Raw genomic sequence first — 19,047 nt, 5'->3', positions numbered from 1 at the left:
AAGGCAAGATGGGATGGCACAACGCGACATGATCAAGAAACAACACCACGTGACGGCAAGATGGAACAACACATTGTATTAACACAGCATAAACACAATGAGAAGTGAGGCGAAACCCCAACGCGATGGGACAGAGCTGTCGCAGTATCGCGTTATGGTGTCGGGGCGACTGGACACAATTTTGGCGGCGATAGAACACCATACAAAACCCTGTTTTGCTCCAGCTTTTGTAACTTTGATTTGGTATACCTGTGTGATGTCACCATTTTTACTAGTCTGAGTAACTCGTACTCCATAAATTGCCTTTTAAACATCTGTCCAAATGTTTGAGTCTTGGCCTATATTTTTACTCGAAATGAATCAAAGTTTGTAGTCACGGGTAGATCCCAAACCTAATTTGGGAGGAGGGGGTAGAATTATTTTTCATTAGAACGAGTGTGTAGAATTTCAACTCCACTGACCAGATGACAGACATCGGTAACATGTACTTTGTAGAAGACGGAACTTTATTTAGGCCTAGTGATAATTTGACCACAAACGTTTCACGGTGAATAGGCCCCTAGTTTAGTCGCAAAAAGGAGATTGTTTGGCCAAAAACCAAGCAGTGGGATTATGGAAGGTTCAGATTTGATGGGCTTAAATCTGAGGGCAGAGTCGATGAAAATTATGGTTGAAACATGATCCAGACAAAGTCAAGTGTCTGAAAAGAATTCAGGATGCCATTTGAAGAATGGTTGTTGTTTTCAGGGCACTCAGTCGGAGGTATTGCAGGATTTGGCGGGGTGAGTTTTTTGTACAATAAAAATGTAATTGGTTGACCCACAAGCATGACAAAAAACTGAATACAAGTTAACGTAATTAAAAACAAGACAATATTTTTTTTTTCTGACAGCCTTCATGTCATTGATTTCCTCAATCAGTCACAATTGGAATGGGGGTTAGGTAGGCCAATTATGTTCAAAAATTGCATGCAATGCACCACATGCACAACCGTTGGCAAGTCAAGTACGAGGAACTGAGCAAAATGAAGGTGGCAGCTGTGGCTAAGTTACTATGAACACTGACAAGAAAAGAAATGGAGAGGCTAACTGCGGATTCCTGTGTCCTAATCGTCACAAAATAAGAACTTTTGACTTACTTCTCGCGTCCAACGGAATTTTTTAGCTTAGGGACTACCCCCTCACGTGGTCACGTCACATGCGACAAATTCACAACCGCTTCGGATTTCATTGTCGTACCATCATCCATATGGTTGGTGGATTGATTAATTATTTAGCATATCACGCATGCGCATAAATGGCAATGACCGTTACAATCAAAAATCATTTATATACACCAAATACGCGCCCACAGAAAACAGTGCAAAATTTGACCGAAATAGCGCCGCCTGTTGACTCCCAGGAAGAGGTTGGCCTCTGGTTTTTGACTGGAAATACAAGATTATGGCCAGAAGTTTACTTTTCGTTTCAATTTTATCGGAGTCAGCCACGTGTTTTTTCTATTCGCCTTTCCCCGAAGATGCCCCCCAACTAGTCATAAAACTGTGCGCTCAGCTCTGAATGTAGCCTCCTGCCTCTGCCCAAAATAGGCTAACAAGTTGGGGCTTTTTGTGAAAGGAAAATCCCAAACTGGAAACTGCCAGTCCCAAATTTCGTGATTTTTTAGAAACATCTATATGATCCCTCCTGATTATTGTAAAACACGATGGGATCAAAGCATATTCATGAGCTAGCGCACAGAAATACGACGATTTGGTGGAATGTTCTTTAACCTTTTGGGCAGAGTTCTCCATCTAGCGCCGCTACGCTATACGATCTTTGGTTAAAAGTATGAGTGATCCACGATGGGAAACAACCCAAGAGCATGGACCTCCATGCATTAGAATAAGGACCCAAACAACCCATGGCAAAAAGGAATCCTCTGCTTCTGGTTTCCTAACCAATAATTTCCCAACATAACTTTTCGGTGCGACTCTAAAATTTTAACAGCAAGTTAGAAAAATAAATGGGCAAAAATCCTGTCGTATTTTCTATCTTTACAAAACACTTCTGAACAACTTTTTTCATGTTGAACTTCAAACGTATTTATTTATTTATACGATTTCCTACTTACACTTGCAACTCCTAAAAAGAAACTCCCATTATTTTCACGAGTTCCCTTGTATTCGCGTTTCGCTGTCGCAGCGGTGAAAACACATGCGCAAATGCTGCCCTGGTTCCCGCTGCGCCGCACAAAAGAAGTGGGGAACGACCAAGTTGATAACAAACCACATCCCTCTCCCTTCTTTAAAACTCTAGACAACAGATTCGGATGTAGCCTAACTCAAGGCAACATTCTTCTTGGAATAATCCTGAAACCACCACCCCCCTTTAGCCAAAGGATGATATCGACCGATTGTTTCTTGAACCTTGCTAAGATCAGTTTCCTGATTTTCTTAGCCACACAAACACTTCTTGAATTAAAAAAACCACGAAATTCATGGTGGTGGCCGAAATACATTCCACCAGTTAAGACGTAGAGGCGACATGTATGATTATGCCCCTCTTAACACACGCTCATGCGGTATGTCAGGTGTATGCGGACAGGGAAACGCCGTGTGTAGTGTGAGTTTGAACATGGTTTGAAGGTCGAGTTTGTGAGAACAAAGCTGTCACCCCAAGAATACAAATTTCAGAATTATTGAACTCAATAGCAGTTATTACATAAGTCAAGAGTTTTCAAAGTGAGCCAGACTTTTATCTTTTCAGGCATCGACCACAGAATGCCACACACGCTCCCTTCCACCTGCCCTCGAATTTCTGTGTTATGATTTTCAGAATGCATGTAATGTGAGCCCAAATCCTGCGAGTGTGGTCAAGGAGGGCAATTACTAAATTAGATTTTTATAGGACCAAAATACAAACACAAACCATGTGTGTGTACATTGTACATGTACACGTATGAGCATCAAACTATTCAATCTTGTTATAAGATGAAATCATATTTTAGAATCCTTTTCTGAATTACCAGGAGCGACTTTATTGATAGTCCTGGATGTAAATGGTCCTCGTAAATTGATTACGTTCTGATCTGCTGCTGCAACCTCGACACACAGAACTTGAAGAACTACTAGAAACGAAAACTCGTGTGACCGCAACGTCCAAAGGAAAAGAGAAGATTGCATCAATGTAACGGTATTGATGTTTCATGATCTTGCAATATTGCCAGGTATATGCCAGTTTTCGGTCTTCAGAAGTTCAGTCATAGGGTGAATCATTTCCATACACCGATTCTGTCATCATGTAATCTGCTCTATGAAATGTGAGAAGTCTGTCACGTCTCTTTTTGTGGCTTGTCAGCCACAAATGTTTAATAGGCAAACAGCAAGTGCGCCCTGCTTCATCTTTGGGGAAACACATTTTATTCTGTATAATTGGTCGGTGGTTTTACAGTATAGCATTTAAATGAAATCACTTTTAACTACGCACATTTCATTTGTCAGTATAGTACGAGTATAGTTGCCAAACGATGCCTCGTTTTGTGGAAATCTTTGGGTTGCACGGAACAGTCAGCTTGCGCGCTGAGGTACCACAACAATCGATTTCCTGCTTTCGCAGGTAGAATGGCCAAGTGCACTATCTGTAGGTTTGAATTTCCGCAATAAATTGAGCAAGAGTATTCATTAAAATCTGATACTAATCCACAAAATAAAAACCAAAGAACACGCAGTCACACTTGTTATTTTTTTTATTTGAAACTTATCAATGCCACCGCCGCGTAGATGCTAGCCCTTGGTCAATAGAGTAAAATAATCTGGAAACCAGGCTCCACAAACACGTGCATGCAGGTCCAAACGTTAGTACAAATGCGTATTTTTATAAACAGCCTTATACTAATCCAAAACATTACAACCCAATTCCAAGCACACTCAAATACTTGACAAACAAATTCACTTGAAATAAATCAATACTATGATATTATATGCATATGGACGGATCCAGAACCACGTCTTCGGAGGGCTAAAATTTGGGGGAGGGGATTAGGATTTTATGGCCCTTTTAGTCTGAGGGGTAAGGCTACATTTGGGGCCTTTTGTACACACTTTCAGAAGGGAGGGAAATGAAACAGACTTCCAGTTGTATTGCCTTTCTCTAATTATTTGTCCAAAAAGGCTCCTTTTCGGGGGGAGGGTGGGGAGATGCCCCGATTGCAATGCCCCTGGATCTAGCCTTAGACACACACAGTGCAACAGACACAATGATGTGCAATATGTGTTTTGGCAAAATAAAATACAACTATGTCTACTACGGAATGGAAGTAATTTGTTTATATTCCAACGGTTGACAAGCTCAGCTGAAACTCAATTAATACGATTCTGAAAAGAAGTACTTTGAAGACACAAACAAATGAAACCATATTTGTAATGGACCTGTTGGAAGATTTTGTTCAAAACTTAGAACTGCTAGCTTTCCTTCAGTGAAATTACAAGTCTCTCTGAACAATCGTTAACAAGAAACCGTGACTGAGAAGCTTGTTAATTTATTTGTCAATCGCTATCTGCAAATTACTTACATTGGCCACAGACACGTGGTTTACTGTTGTTGTCACCTGGATTGGATCAAGCATTTGGGGGGGGACGAGGGCTCATTCATCAAAAATAGATAACTTACTAGTGCGCACGTTTGTGTGTGGAGGGTTAAATTCTAAGGTCTTTCTCAAAGTATACACGTATTAGCGATTTTCATTCCTATGTCCTCCTTTATCTTTCCTTCCCTTTTCTTGCACTTCCATTTTTTAACTTCTTTTTCATCTTTTCTCTTTTTTTGCGGGGATTATCACGCGTGAAAGTGATATGCAGTACATAACACTCAATACTTATAAAAATACATGTATATTTAACATTTAAAAATTTCAACAAGAACTTATGATTTCTGTAAACTGGATGTTTAAATTGGCAATAAAACGTCTTGAGTATTTTGGAAAAGTTCTTCCACACTGGAGTTGTTAAATCATCCATTCGTATCCACTTTTCCATAAGCTTTGCATTGTTTCACCACACGACATACTGGTAAGCTTTAATGCCATTCCAATAGGTATTTTCGTTCTTTTGTTTTAAAGTGTAATTGCATTACAAAGATCCAATTGTAATACTGTTGTACGTGTAGAAGTATAAAGTTTCAGTTATTTGCAACAGATGTAGACATAATGATTTGGACTGGAAGGCACGGCTATCATCATCATCAGAATATCAGCAAAGCAACCACCATCCTCCTCACTGAATACACATGTACATTTCACTAAAACTTTAATACAAATCCATTGTCACAGAGAATGTAAAAAGCCGGTGCTGGTTTCACATATCCAAACAATTATTTTTCCCTTGTCTTTAGTTCAAAGAATGCAACGGAGGACTGCATAAGCACAGTGTTTACAAAATATTTGTTGATTATACTCTTCTTGGTTGTTATTTGTTCTAAATAAATAACTGAATTTATACCATGAAGGCACTTCAGATCATTTGTTTGTGCACGACAAGTGGTTAAAGCCACTCTCACAACTGAAGCGTATAAAGTGCATCAGCCATGCCACCTCATGCGCAGTGCGCATGCCAACTCTTGATAAACCACAATGACGTAATTAAAGTAAATACGTTAAGTGTACCGGTACCGGTTGCGAAGCTAGGTGCTGACGATAATTTGCGAATAAAAGGGGATGGGCTCTGCTACGTGAGTGACGCGTGACGAGCGAGACGAACCAATCAAACGCAGCAGGTGCTGGGTATATGGCTATATTGCCATGCCGTACACTTCACTGGACTAGGACACTCACAACACAGCATACACGTGCTCAGCAGCGTCTACGTTTATACAGCCGGTGTGCACGTAGGCCGCTAGCGTTTAACTTCACGCTCGACTCAGATGGCAAACGGGTGTCTAAGTAAGATCGCGATGAGAGACATGTCAGTCGGGTAAGTGTCTTGTTTAATCATGGAGAAATAAAACACAGTTTTATTTCTCCATGGATTAATAACCCCTATTGCTTATATTGCATGACTGAGTCTGATTTTGCACAACGGTGGTCCGAGCAGTAGTATAAATAAGAGAGTTAGGGACCACAAAAACCCTTGGGTACCTATACGACCCAAAAATCTCGGGAAATCTCCTAAAGATCGCCCATCACACCGGCCTTGGGTACCTATACGACCCAAAAATCTCGGGAAAATCTCCTAAAGATCGCCCACCACACCGGCCTTGGGTACCTATACGACCCAAAAATCTAGGGAAATCTCCTAAGGGTCCAGTCCACTAATTCAAGCCCCATTGAAAACAGTGTAAAATCAGCACCGTTCAGGGCCCAATAGCATGCACGCCAACATCCCTGAGATTTCTGAAACACAAATGAAATTCTTGTCTGGTCACTTATCTTTCAATTTCTTTTCAATTTTTTGTGGGTTAACCAATTACATTTTTAATTATTCCCACAAAACAAAATCACCCCCCAAAAAGTGATTTTTCCGAAGTCTGATTGCAGCCATTTTTCAAGTGGCAACCCTCAACTTTCTCGGGCACTTAGGACCATTTTTCAACCGTAGTTTTCAGCCCTTCTGCCCTCATATGAAAGCTTAAAGACCCAGGGAGTTGATCCTGGCGACGATTTACACAATCTCACCATTTTGGGGGCCAAACAATCTCTTTTTTCAAAAGATACTGTGGGGGGAGGCACTTTTAATGCTAATGAGCTGGTCAGAAATTCTCACTTGAATTAGTGGTCTGCACCCCTAAAGATCGCCCATCACACCGGCCTTGGGTACCTATACGACCCAAAAATCTCGGGAAATCGCCTAAAGATCGCCCATCACACCGGCCTTGGGTACCTATACGACCCAAAAATCTCGGGAAATCTCCTAAAGATCGCCCATCACACCGGCCTTGGGTACCTATACGACCCAAAAATCTCGGGAAATCTCCTAAAGATCGCCCATCACACCGGCCTTGGGTACCTATACGACCCAAAAATCTCGGGAAATCTCCCAAGGGCACCCATCGTCGCCTACTTGTACGTACATAAACATGGTAAATGGCATGCAAGGTTGGTCATGTTCGCTGCATTAATGCGTGCATGTATGCACATTACCCAGTACATGTACACAATGTACATGTACATTTCACATACATGCATCCCGAGTTACATGTATGCATGGTATTGAATATGTACATGTACGACATTACTATGGAGTTCCATGAATGATTTTTTTGCTCTAAGTTAAAGAAAGATTGGGACACAGCCAGCAATTTGCGGCAGTTTGGTATTTGTTCCATGTTTCAAAAGAAATTCAAATTATTAGCCAACACATTCATGAACACTTACAACATATTATGTCCTTTAAGCCTCCAGCCTCAAACTAGTACAAGCATCTGAAGTACCCAAACTGATCAATCTTTACGAGGAAATCTTTGTGTATCGTCTCCCCTTCACCATGAATGCCAACCATAAAAATCTCCCCGGATTTTTGGCACCTTTATCAACAGATAGGCTCATCTCGGTCAAGTATTTGATATACCATTATGTCAAATGATCAAGAATCTTGTATATCTTGTGAAACATTCCCAAAATCAACAGATTTTCAATAGAAAGCCACACAGAATCCAGTATATGTAGGCCTGTGTATGTACACAACTCCACACACCATCCATGTTTTGCTGCTTGTGTAGCACCTGCACAACACATGGCATTTGTTATTGATTGTTTTACCCTCACGTTCTGACCCGCTGCACACATCCCCGGACATAAGTGAGAATAAATGATATACCCCACTCTGCCATTACTTTTACTACCACTACCCCACGCACCCAATGTGCATACCGTAATATTTCAGAGGGAGTAACATAATTTTGTGTACTTCTTGATTAACTGTAGTATACTTTACCAAGTCTCACATGAACCTTATTTTGTAAATAATTCCACCAAAAGTATTAAACCAAAAAAATTCACAAAACCGACATCAGATTTTTTAAAATTCCGGAAGTCCGGAAGAATCACATTAAAGTTCCACCAAGACCCACATTAGATTTTACATTATAATGTCCAAACTGTCCACAGGTTTTTCTGTCTGGTGTCAATGAGTCAACACTGAAAAACTTGATCAATTAAATGAAAAAAAGCCTTAATTTCAATTTTAAAGAATCACGGGAAACACTGTACTGAAATTCATTCATATACTGAATAAATTTATTGAAAACTACATGTAGTAAGTGTGAGAATCTTTTCTGTGAGCACAAAATGAGCAGAACTTTGACTGCGAGCCAAACTAATTTCACCACAGACACTTATAAATCAAATAAAAAAATTGAGTTCCCAGCTTGACTAAAGATTTACATTTAACAATGACTTTCTGAAAAGAAAAAGGTCAGTGTTGACTGAGAACGAATAATTTTATAATTTAGACAAAGTTTCTTTCATTGCGTTGATTGAATTTCCTTGTTTGTTACTTCACTCGACGAAAACGTCAGCTCTCTGTCGCTCGCTCTAGTTTCATCTCTGCCCTGAAGATGGACATTCCGTCACTCATATCACATCGTCTGTCACACGATTTGGTTCAGTGCCTCTGCAGATCTCACATACACAAATCATGGCTTTGTTCAAGATTTTTCCAGTGAAATCTAGGAAAATAAATGACAAATTAATCATTCAGTTTTTAAAACCACTTTTGCCGATAAATAATATTTCAAACGGTCCCAAGCATTATAACACAAGGCGTGCAGAAACCTTCTGAATGTGCGACTCACATGTCAAAAGCTGTTCCTTCTTCCAAACTTGATTTTACCATCGATCTCCGGCAATTCTCTGCTGTGCACACCTCAACCATTATTCTTTCCAAATTCATCCATCCCAGGGGCAGAATTCAGTTTTTCGTTGAAATCTGACGATTGAAGTCCAATAACCTCAACCAGCAAAACTGAAATGTCTGTTTGAAAGTGCACGCAACGCTTGTTATTTACCCTCCTGAAAATATGCACACGAAGGACGCGTTTTGGACGCGATATCCTATCCAGTCTTTATAATAGCGATAACCCTATGCACGCACATCATTTTATCCAGGACTTGTGACATACACCCTCTACTGGCCTTAGTATTCACCAGCCATTTTTAGAAACAGTGAGGCATGGCGGCACAATACGACGGACGATGACACAACGCAACAGCACGACACGACAGTGCGACGGCAAGACGTCAGGACGCAAGAGCACGATGGCAGGACGCGACGGCCTAACCCACACTGCATAAAAACCATTTTGTAACAGGTAACGCGATGCTACGACGCAACATCACGACGGCACGACATGAAGGCAAGATGGGTTGGCACAACGCGACATGATCAAGAAACAACACCACGTGACGGCAAGATGGAACAACACATTGTATTAAACACAGCATAAACGCAATGAGAAATGAGGCGAAACCCCAACGCGATGGGACAGAGCTGTCGCAGCATCGCGTTATGGTGTCGGGACGACTGGACACAATTTTGGCGGCGATAGAACACCACACAAAACCCTGTTTTGCTCCAGCTTTTGTAACTTTGATTTGGTATACCTGTGTGATGTCACCATTTTTACTAGTCTGAGTAACTCGTACTCTACAAATTGCCTTTTAAACATCTGTCCAAATGTTCGAGTCTTGGCCTATATTTTTACTCGAAATGAATCAAAGTTTGTAGTCACGGGTAGATCCCAAACCTAATTTGGGAGGAGGGGGGTAGAATTATTTTTCATTAGAACGAGTGTATCGAATTTAAACTCCACTGACCAGATGACAGACATCGGCAACATGTAGAAGACAGAACTTTATTTAGGCCTAGTGATAATTTGACCACAAACGTATCATGGTGAATAGGCCCCTAGTTTAGTTGCAAAAAGGAGATTGTTTGGCCAAAAACCAGGCAGTGGGATTATGCAAGGTTCAGATTTGATGGGCTTACATCTGAGGGCAGAGTCGATAAAATTATGGTTGAAACATGATCCAGACGAAGTCAAGTGTCTGAAAAGTATTCAGGATGCCATTTGAAGAATGGTTGTTGTTTTCGGTTTCGAGTCAACTTGGACCCAAACCAACTCAGACCCATGCCAACTCGGACCCATGCCAACTCGGACCCACGACCAACTCAGACCCACCCTGAGTCAACTCGGACCCAACCCCAGGAGCGTGATTAACTTGTTGAAAATTTTTATTTTGTCCTTTTTTACATTTTAGCATTTGGTAAATGACACTTTTGCACTGCATGCTGCCAAGCTGTAACGTCCTCTCTACACGTTATGCAGGGAGACAGTGGCACAGGCTTCCCAGAATTTCTCCGTTTTCCAGATCCAGATCACCAGCAGAAATCGAATCAACTTTCACCAAACAGCCCCCAAAGTTTTTGTTGCAATAAAAAGCCACAGATAGGCCCTTCTGATGTACATAAGAGATGCTGCATACGTACAACAGATACTTTTATAGTGTCTAATGGTGTTATCCCCCACCTCACTTTTCAATTTTTTTTGGCCTGGCAAGTCTTACACCTCCACCTTGCCCCATTCCCTCCCCCACCCCCAATACCGGCAAGATGGAGGAATTCATCCATACAAGCCTTAACTGACTGTCCAAATAACGCAAATAGGTTGGTAATTTCGAACAACACAAATCAAATTATTTTAAAATAAAAATGTGGAATATTTCCTATTGGCTTAAACTTGGAGACGGTTTTGAAGCCTCGTATGTCTGCTCGCGAGCTCATTATTAATATTTTGTGATCCCACGGTTTCTTATTTTCTACAATAAGACGTGCCATAATCACGAGGGATCATAGAATTATTTATACAAATCCCGAATTTGGGATTGATAAATTCTGGTTCAGAGTATTTTTTTCACAAAGAGCCCCACAATGCGGGCCTATTTTGGATAGAGGCAGGCGGCTACATTCATATGAGTGCATAGTTTTACTACTATTGGGGGGTATCTTCGGGAAAAGGCGAATAAAAAAGTTCATAAAATTGAAACGAAAAGTGACCGATCTGTCCATAATCTTGAATTTCCGGTCTATGGGCGCGTATTTGGTGTGATGCAACCATAAGACTCAATGGGTCCGAGTTGACTCGAGGTGGGTCCGAGTTGGCGTGGGTCCGAGTTAGTTTGGGTCCCAGTTGACCTGATCCCTTGTTTTCAGGGCACTCAGTCGGAGGTATTGCAGGATTTGGCATTGGAGTATAGGGCAGGGTGAGTTTTTTGTACAATAAAAATGTAATTGGTTGACCCACAAGCATGACAAAAAAACTGAATACAAGTTAACGTAATTAAAAACAAGACAATATTTTTTTTCTGACAGCCTTCATGTTACTGATTTCTTCAATCACGTCACAATCGGAATGGGAGTTAGGTACGCCTATTAGTTTTACGTTCAGATATTGCATACAATGCACCACATGCACAACCAACCGTTGGCAAGTCAAGTACGAGGAATGGAGCAAAATGAAGGTGGCAGCTGTGGCCATGTTACTATGAACAATGACAAGAAAAGAAATGGAGAGGCTAACTGCGGATTCCTGTGTCCTAATCGTCACAAAATAAGAACTTTTGACTTACTTTTCGCGTCCAACGGAATTTTTGAGCTTTGGGACTGCCCCCTCACGTGGTCACATGCTTTGTGCGTGCGACAAATTCACAACCGCTTTGGATTTCATTGTCATACCATCATCCATTGGTTGGTGGTGGATCGATTAATTATTTAGCATATTACGCATGCGCATAAATGGCAATGAAAAGTACAGGGAATTCTCCGCCAGGCGGAGGCACACAAAAAGTACCCCCCCCCAGACATTGTTTCAAAAAGAGGGGTCTGTTTGGGCCAAGAAATGGTGGAATTGTGTCAATATGGCCCAGAATCATCTCTGTAGATTCAGGGGCACCCATCTGGGGGCAAAGCAAACAAAAATGGGATTGAAAATTAGTCAGAAGAGCCCCAGAAGGCGAGGGATGTCATTTGAAAAATGGCCGCTATGAGGGCTTGGCAACATTCACTTTTGGGGGGAGAGTTTGTTTTGGGCGGATAATTTAAAAATTCATTGGTTAACCGACTAAAAATTGAAAATCAAATGAAACCCGAAGAACCAAACAACACATTGTTTTTTGTTTGAGAGGCCTAGCCTCAGGGACTTCAGTTGCCTGCCATGGGGCTCCAAATTTGGTTGATTTTACACTCTTTTCAATGGAGCTTGGATTGGTTCAGTGCACCCCGCGATTGGTTGCTCGTGAGGGTGAGTTTGCGCATGCACCAAAATTTTTGAAAATGGCGCCCCTCATTATTGCTTATGAATATTAATTTTTTAATCCTTGGGAGATAAACTTGAGACGACTCTCCAATTACATCCCCTCTTTCCAGTGACGACATCGTATCTGGTGGTTTCTAGTCACCCCAGTTGCTTAGATGGATTCATCAAAATTATAAATATTTTTTAAATGATAAAAATATTCCATTCCAAAGTAAATTTATGCAAGGTCAAATTTTCGACACATTTTTGAATAAAATCGTAATTTTTTTCAGTATTTGTCGGAAATAGTAAGGATATCTTTAAAACTGCATTTTTTTTACAGAAATCTACCTTCTTAAATTTGGTGAACGAGAGTCCAGTATTCATTATTTTCACTGCGGGAAGACAGCTAAAAAGTTTTTTAGTCATGAAAACTCACCCTTGAATATCATATTTTTGGTGACATTTCGATTTGAAATTGCTCGTGATGCTCTGTGTACCGTGTCGTGAAAAGTTGGAAAATTCTCTAGTTTGGAGCTAATGCTGCATGTTTCGTGAAAATGTGAAATTATGGGCTTGTTTGTTTCTGTTGGAGATCAGAAACGGCGGAATCACTCCATGGCTACCATGCTTGGCAAGCCACTAGCGTGCCTGGAAGCTGACACCCGTGGGAAGAAAGCTGACACCGGCCCCAGTCGCGAAACCACGGCCGGCCGCCTTGTGGTTGGCTGCCGTCGAGCCGAGCTTAGGGCCCGCACCCACTGCAGTGACTGACGGATTCCTCCATGTCGTGACCGTAGAAGCCCCACTTTCACATCTCTGTATATGCTGAAGACCACATTTTACTACCTTGGCAGTCCTGGCACTACTTCAGTACTTGGTCCAGGATGATATCGTTTCGCATTGTGCTAGCCATTAATCATAATCGTTCGTGACGTACCAAGCAGCTGCTGCGTTTGATTGGTTCACCGAGTCACTCCCGTATGGGCGGGCTCTGCGAGCAGAGCCATCCCTTTTATTTGCAAATCACCGCTTCGCAACCGGTACCGGTACACTTAACTACGTCATTGTGGAGTCGGCATTACGGGAGTGACTCGGTGAACCAATCAGACGCAGCAGCTGCTTGGTACGTGGTACACGGGTATATGTATGTATACAGTACCACCAGGTATATACACATGTGACAACTGCGCGCTTATGTCATTAGATCTGCAACACGGACACTGTGCGCACGTGTTAAGGAGTGCCTACGGAAAATAGACGGCGTAACGTCAGTTTTTGTAACCAGAATTACACACTCGACTCAGATGGCAAACGTGTGTCTAAGTAAGATCGCGACGATAGACATGTTAGTCGAGTAAGTGCCTTGTTTAATAACCCCTATTGCTTATATTGCGTGACTGAGTCTGATTTTGCACAACAGTAGAAGGGCAGTGTGGGAAGGAAAAAGGGGTTAACATTGCCCAGGGACTAACATTGCCCCTTTTCCTACCATTGTGCAAAAATCACCCGGGCGAAAGGGAATAGGCGGTCCGAGCTTCAAAGCAAGAGAGCCCGCAGACGCCGGCCGGGGGCCCCGGGAAGAGTTTTCTTTTCTTGGTAAGGGGCGGGATCCCTGGAATCGGCTTGTCCGGAGCTAGGGGCTGCGGCCTCGAAGAGCGCCGCGTCTCCGGCGGCGTCCGGCGAGCTCCGGCCGGCCCTTGAAAATGCGGGGGAGTGCGTGGACCGTCGCCTCGGGTCGTACCCATAACCGCAGCCGGCCCGACCGACCCAGCCCTCAGAGCCAATAAGGCTTTTTTATTTTAACCTTCAATAATCATTAACATACTTGTATGTACATGTACAATGTATGTTTGTACAAGTTAAATTACGTACATGTAAGCCTTTGGAGCATCTCAAAGTTGACCAATGTTAATTAATTATATCAAGTTCTGAAGTCTTGCCTAAAATAAAGTTCATTATTATTAAAACTTAAGACTTGTGGCTGCGTGTGTCAGAAAAACAAGACTTGTCTTATAGAGGGCACTTTTTGCAAAACCGGCTATTCTGTTCTGCTCTGCCAATGAAAGACAGTTAAAAACAGTTAACATCGGTAATTAACTTGTTCCTTTAGCCCTCACCAAAACATACAAAAAATACAAAGGTAGTAACATTGATATTACTAAATATTAAGTACAAGTACAAAACTGAAGTACATGTACTAAAAAAGTAAGGTCCTACACAGTAAAAACAGTCGCTGGGACCCATTATATACACGGACTGCTGATGGATAAAAGCTCTTTGTAAAATGTTTATTTCCGTAAAAAGTTTTAAGACGACAATTAGACTAAAATGCACTGGCGGACTCCAAATGATTTCAGTTTTCGTAAGAAAAATAAGCATTGACGGGCCTTCTTCATGATTTCCTGACAGTTTTCATTCCATGTAAGGTCCCTGGCGATGTGTGTCCCTAGTAATTTCAAACTTTCGACCTGTTCTACAACCTTGCCATCGGTATAAACCGGCTCTTTATCATTCCTGTGTTTCCTTCAGAAATCCAAAATCATCTCCTTGGTTTTGGCAACATTCAGAAAAAGGACATTTTCTTTACACCAATTCACAACAGAATTAATTTGAGTACGATAAGTACTTTCATCATCATTTTGGATAAATCCCATGATGGTAGTATCGTCCGCAAATTTAATAATTAAAGAATTAGAGTCGTCAGCTTTACAGTCATGAGTGTACAGAGAATATAACAATGGTGACAGAACACAGCCTTAAGGGGTGCCAGTATTCAATATGAGAGAGTGTGAGGTGCGACTACCAATTTTAACAACCTGTTGGCATTTTGAAAGGAAATCCAAGATCCAGTTTGAAATTGAGACCGGAGGTTTAAGATCATTGATAAGTTTAAAATGCAGTTTAGGTGGTATAATCGTATTGAAAGCAGAGCTAAAATCAATGAAAAGAATTCTAACATACGACCTAGCCTGTTCCAGATGACGCAAAGCTTCATAAAGACACAGACTAATCCTCTACACACTGGTTACTTCTATAAGCAAACTGATTATTACCTACCTGTGAAAAAACTTCGGTAACATTTGTCTTTCCAGTGACTGCCTAAAACTGTTTAGTGTCTTAGGTAACTGGATAATTTGCAAATATTTATGGATGAATACCTTTCTACAAATTATGTAAGTTTTTGTGCCGCCAGGAGCCTCAGACAATTTCCATTAGCACAACTGGACAATCAACTGTACTTAAATCAATCATATAGGAGAAGCAAGATTTTTGCATTTGAAAAATAGAGCTTGTAGGCCTACAACCGTAGGTGTGGACCGATCGTGACATCCGCGCGGTCTGATGTTGGAAAATTACCTATTTGCCCACATGGAGTTGGGACAACCATGAGGGAAAAAGAACACACACCTCAACCGTTGAGACAACTTGACCAGTGGAACAATGACCGTTGAAGCCCTGTACATGACAGAGTGTCAAAGTCACGTTCCAGCGAACACAACCGGGTTTGCTGTACATGTACATATTGTTTTTTATCGTTTACTCTCCACAAATGACGTATACAAAGTTTTACCCAATCATCGATTATCCCACGTAGACGCGTCACAACCAATCGGAGTTCTGGATGTCGAGATAATAGTTCACGCTTTGCGTTGTCCAGTATTGTCAAAGGAGGTTGAGTTATATAATCTTAGTATTGTCCCGGACATGGTGAAAATGTGCCTTGGGGTTTTTGTAGAGGAATGAGAAAAATGAGGGTGGCAGTCGAGATCGACAGGAAATGGTAAGGGAGAAAGTGAGTGAAAGAATTTTGGAAAGGTTATCATGACGGTACCGATTATCAGTTGCTGGTCTGCCGGTGTGGGAGATGGTAATACTAAATCTGCCCCAAAGTCCTTTCTCTTTTTTAATTTTGAGAAAGCCCTGTGGTAAAGTTAGTTAGTTAGCAAGGGCACTCATTCCAATTCAATTTTTCTCAGTGGACTAACAACCAATTTGCACCAACGGTCGATTTGTGTGCTGGTCTGTCCATATGAGGCACAGACTGTCGGGTTGTCTCATCAGTTGAGTTGTTTCAACAGTCAAGTAGTTCCAAGAGGAGCTGGCAAACGGTCAAGATGTCTGAGCCCTGAAAGGCCCCTTCGCGTTCAAACACTCCTCTGTCCATTACTTATTGATGGAGTATACAAAGGTTGGAAATGGCCCAGTTTACAGATCTAGCCAGCAGGTCATCAGCCTGTCCCAAGTTCCAGTTGCAACTCTTCTGCACATGTATCTGTTTCATCACTTATATGTACATGTACAGTCACCTGCACTGGTTGTTGTGTATGTGGGAAATGGTTGATGGGTGCAAAAGGAATCAGGTTAACTCGGACTTAAACCAACTTAGACCCATGCCTACCCCTAGAACTGTGGGGTCGGAAGTCTGCCCCGGGGTAGATGTTGGACCCCACAGTTCAGGGCCCTTGCCCACTCAGACCAACCACAAACTAACTCGGACACACCAAGACTTTTCAGCATTATGGCATGCCAAAAACACATCAACAGCACTGGATAAAAAATGAAAGCTCTAAGCCCCTGCAGCGTGGGATTCAGGGTCTGCTTTATGGTCTCAAAGTATTTTGGCTTTTATAGCCATTCTGTTGTGCAGTTCAGCGATTTCTGTTGAGTAAAAAATCATTTTAGCATGATTATGAATCATAAAATACCAAGTGCCCTCTTACCACATACATCATCACATTCTGAACATTTCCTTTCGTAAATGCAGAATTTACAATACTCAGTGCAAAGTTGCAGCAGAGAAAAAAAGACAATTTATTGGAATTTAATAACTGAAAGACATATAATCTGATGATAATTGGGGATTTTCTGAAACACTGAGAGTTATCGTTCAAGTGAACTGTACTTGGCGCTGAACAGTGTGCTGATTATTTCATTATTGAATTGGACTGTTGAAGTGAGGTAAGTACAATTACGCCATTATGTCAAACGAAGTGGCTATTTGTGCGGTAACCATAACAAACTTCAAAATTCTAAAGTTAAGGTAGTACATAATGATAATTATCGTTGGTAATCTGAATAAGGGTATAATTTCCCAATGCTGATGTGGCAGTGCAACATCATAGTCAGTACGTACATGTAGGCTGTTGTGTGATTGATGTGAGCCAGGTTCGAGTCCTGCTCTTGTGGGAATTTTTTTCTTGTTTTTTTTTTTTGCCTTCTTCATTTCCTTTATTGTCTCAATCAGATCACGTTTGCCAGTTTCTATACAAGTTTTCTTGTCCTTTTTGACAAATTCATACTTCTGAAGGATTTGTTAATTAAAGGGAAAGGGAAATAAAGTCCAAGTCCAAGATCCATTTGTTGTAGACTGGTCTGGTTCCTGTTTCCAATGTAGGCGAATCTGTCTGAACTCACGTTACAATAATTCCTGCGTATATCAAAGGTTGTCAGGAAATTTCAGCCATTAAATTGATTGAAATCCTAACCAAATAAGGGCGGATTAAACCTAACATCCCTGACCGTATACAGGTAGCTGCTAGGTCCCTAATTTCACCACTTAGTCAGATTGGTTTTCACAGTAAGTGGCAAAATAAGGGACCTGAAGACTACACGGTCACGGACATTAGTTGTAAACTTATGGACCCACTGATGACCATATGTTTCACTATTTGCAGAATGGGGCATGAGGACTATCATTGCAGTGTTTGCCACAAATGGCTTGACCAGGAACCAAGGATGTGTAGTGACAAACGCACTTGTTACTACTGCTACATGGAGATTCAGATCAAAAGGTAGGTGCTATTTAAATAATTGTATTTCATGTTTTTCATAGAATATCCTGTACAAAGAATTTAGTTTATGTTTCAGCATTGTCTTTGAAACTAAGTGTCAATGAAGACTTGAATTACAGGTAGTCATATCATGTAGTCATACTTATATACTTGGCACAAAGCATCCGTGGATGAAAATATGCAGCTCGTATTGTCTTATCTTAATCATGCTGTAATAATCATACTTAAATTGTATTAATTACACCTAGAGCATGATACATCAATATCACTGCATCTTGTCTTACATGCAGTCTTTTATAGGTCAAAAACTGTTGTGTGCTTGCACCCACTCTGTGTTTATTCTGCTGCATTGACCAAAGCTTTGAAAAGGTAGTGAAACGATTGGTTTTAATAATTCCTTTATTTCCAGTGATTTTTTTAATGTATAGAAGTTTTGTATTCTGTGTCCTAAAATACAGGAACAGAGGTATGATTGCATTTTGCTTTTGTAAAGAGTTTCAGACAAAATGAAATTATAAAACCTGACAACTTTGATTATCAGATCTGATGGCTGACTGAGTGAGATATGGTCAGAAGATTGGGGCATGTTAGAAGTACTAGGGATCAAATCAGTGTTGTAGTCGAGTGCTTTTAGAGTACCAAGGTTCTCTCTGCCAAATGTTGAACTGGGTAAGAGGGAATAAAGCTGGAGGCACTTTGATGGAACAATAAATGTACATAAATGTAAGATTACAAACTAAATTTAAGACTTCAGACCCTCCCAGTTTTATTTTGTAATTTTACTTTTGTGCATGTACCATCAAAGCCCATGTCCCTCTTAACTAGTTAAATTTTTTAAACAAATCATATACCGTAAACTCCGGCTAAGTCGGCACTCTCGTGACTCAAGAAATTATGACAACTTACACGTAGACACGTAATGCCTACGTACATTATGATTCCTTGCACTAATTCAATGTACCCTGGTTTATTTCTACCTCCATGGTCGA

The 19,047-nt window shown here is 41.1% G+C and overlaps 3 protein-coding genes across 14 annotated transcripts in view; 1 reads left to right on the top strand and 2 right to left on the bottom strand.

The window, feature by feature from the left end:
- Positions 1-1,215, bottom strand: part of LOC110975243 (TNF receptor-associated factor 3-like) — a 223,376-nt gene extending 222,161 nt beyond the window's left edge. Inside the window, exon 1 of the mRNA XM_087141447.1 lies at positions 1,139-1,215. The gene's annotated coding sequence lies outside the window, so the exon portion shown is untranslated. The remainder of the gene's footprint in view (positions 1-1,138) is intronic.
- The window catches only part of LOC147800609 (TNF receptor-associated factor 3-like), a 49,823-nt gene extending 38,145 nt beyond the window's left edge, over positions 1-11,678 (bottom strand). Inside the window, exon 1 of one of the 2 annotated variants that reach the window (XM_087141442.1) lies at positions 11,599-11,678. The gene's annotated coding sequence lies outside the window, so the exon portion shown is untranslated. Of the gene's footprint in view, positions 1-1,138; positions 1,222-11,598 lie in introns of those variants that run through there. The other variant, XM_087141440.1, reaches the window with a different exon arrangement.
- Positions 3,730-19,047, top strand: part of LOC110975139 (uncharacterized) — a 77,423-nt gene continuing 62,105 nt past the window's right edge. For 3 of the 11 annotated variants that reach the window (XM_087141519.1, XM_087141486.1, XM_087141499.1), the window contains exons 1-2: positions 13,446-13,620; positions 17,942-18,058. In XM_087141519.1, the coding sequence (XP_086997645.1) occupies positions 13,571-13,620; positions 17,942-18,058 (167 nt within the window). In that variant the 5' untranslated portion in view covers positions 13,446-13,570. Of the gene's footprint in view, positions 5,948-13,443; positions 13,621-17,941; positions 18,059-19,047 lie in introns of those variants that run through there. The other 8 variants (XM_087141528.1, XM_087141531.1, XM_087141525.1 and 5 more) reach the window with 5 other exon arrangements.

This window comes from Acanthaster planci, linkage group LG01, assembly GCF_054643075.1.
Source record: "Acanthaster planci isolate LZ-2023a linkage group LG01, COTS_SCS, whole genome shotgun sequence".
Classification (NCBI taxonomy): Eukaryota; Metazoa; Echinodermata; class Asteroidea; order Valvatida; family Acanthasteridae; genus Acanthaster; species Acanthaster planci.
This window is presented reverse-complemented; position numbering and strand designations above follow the sequence as displayed.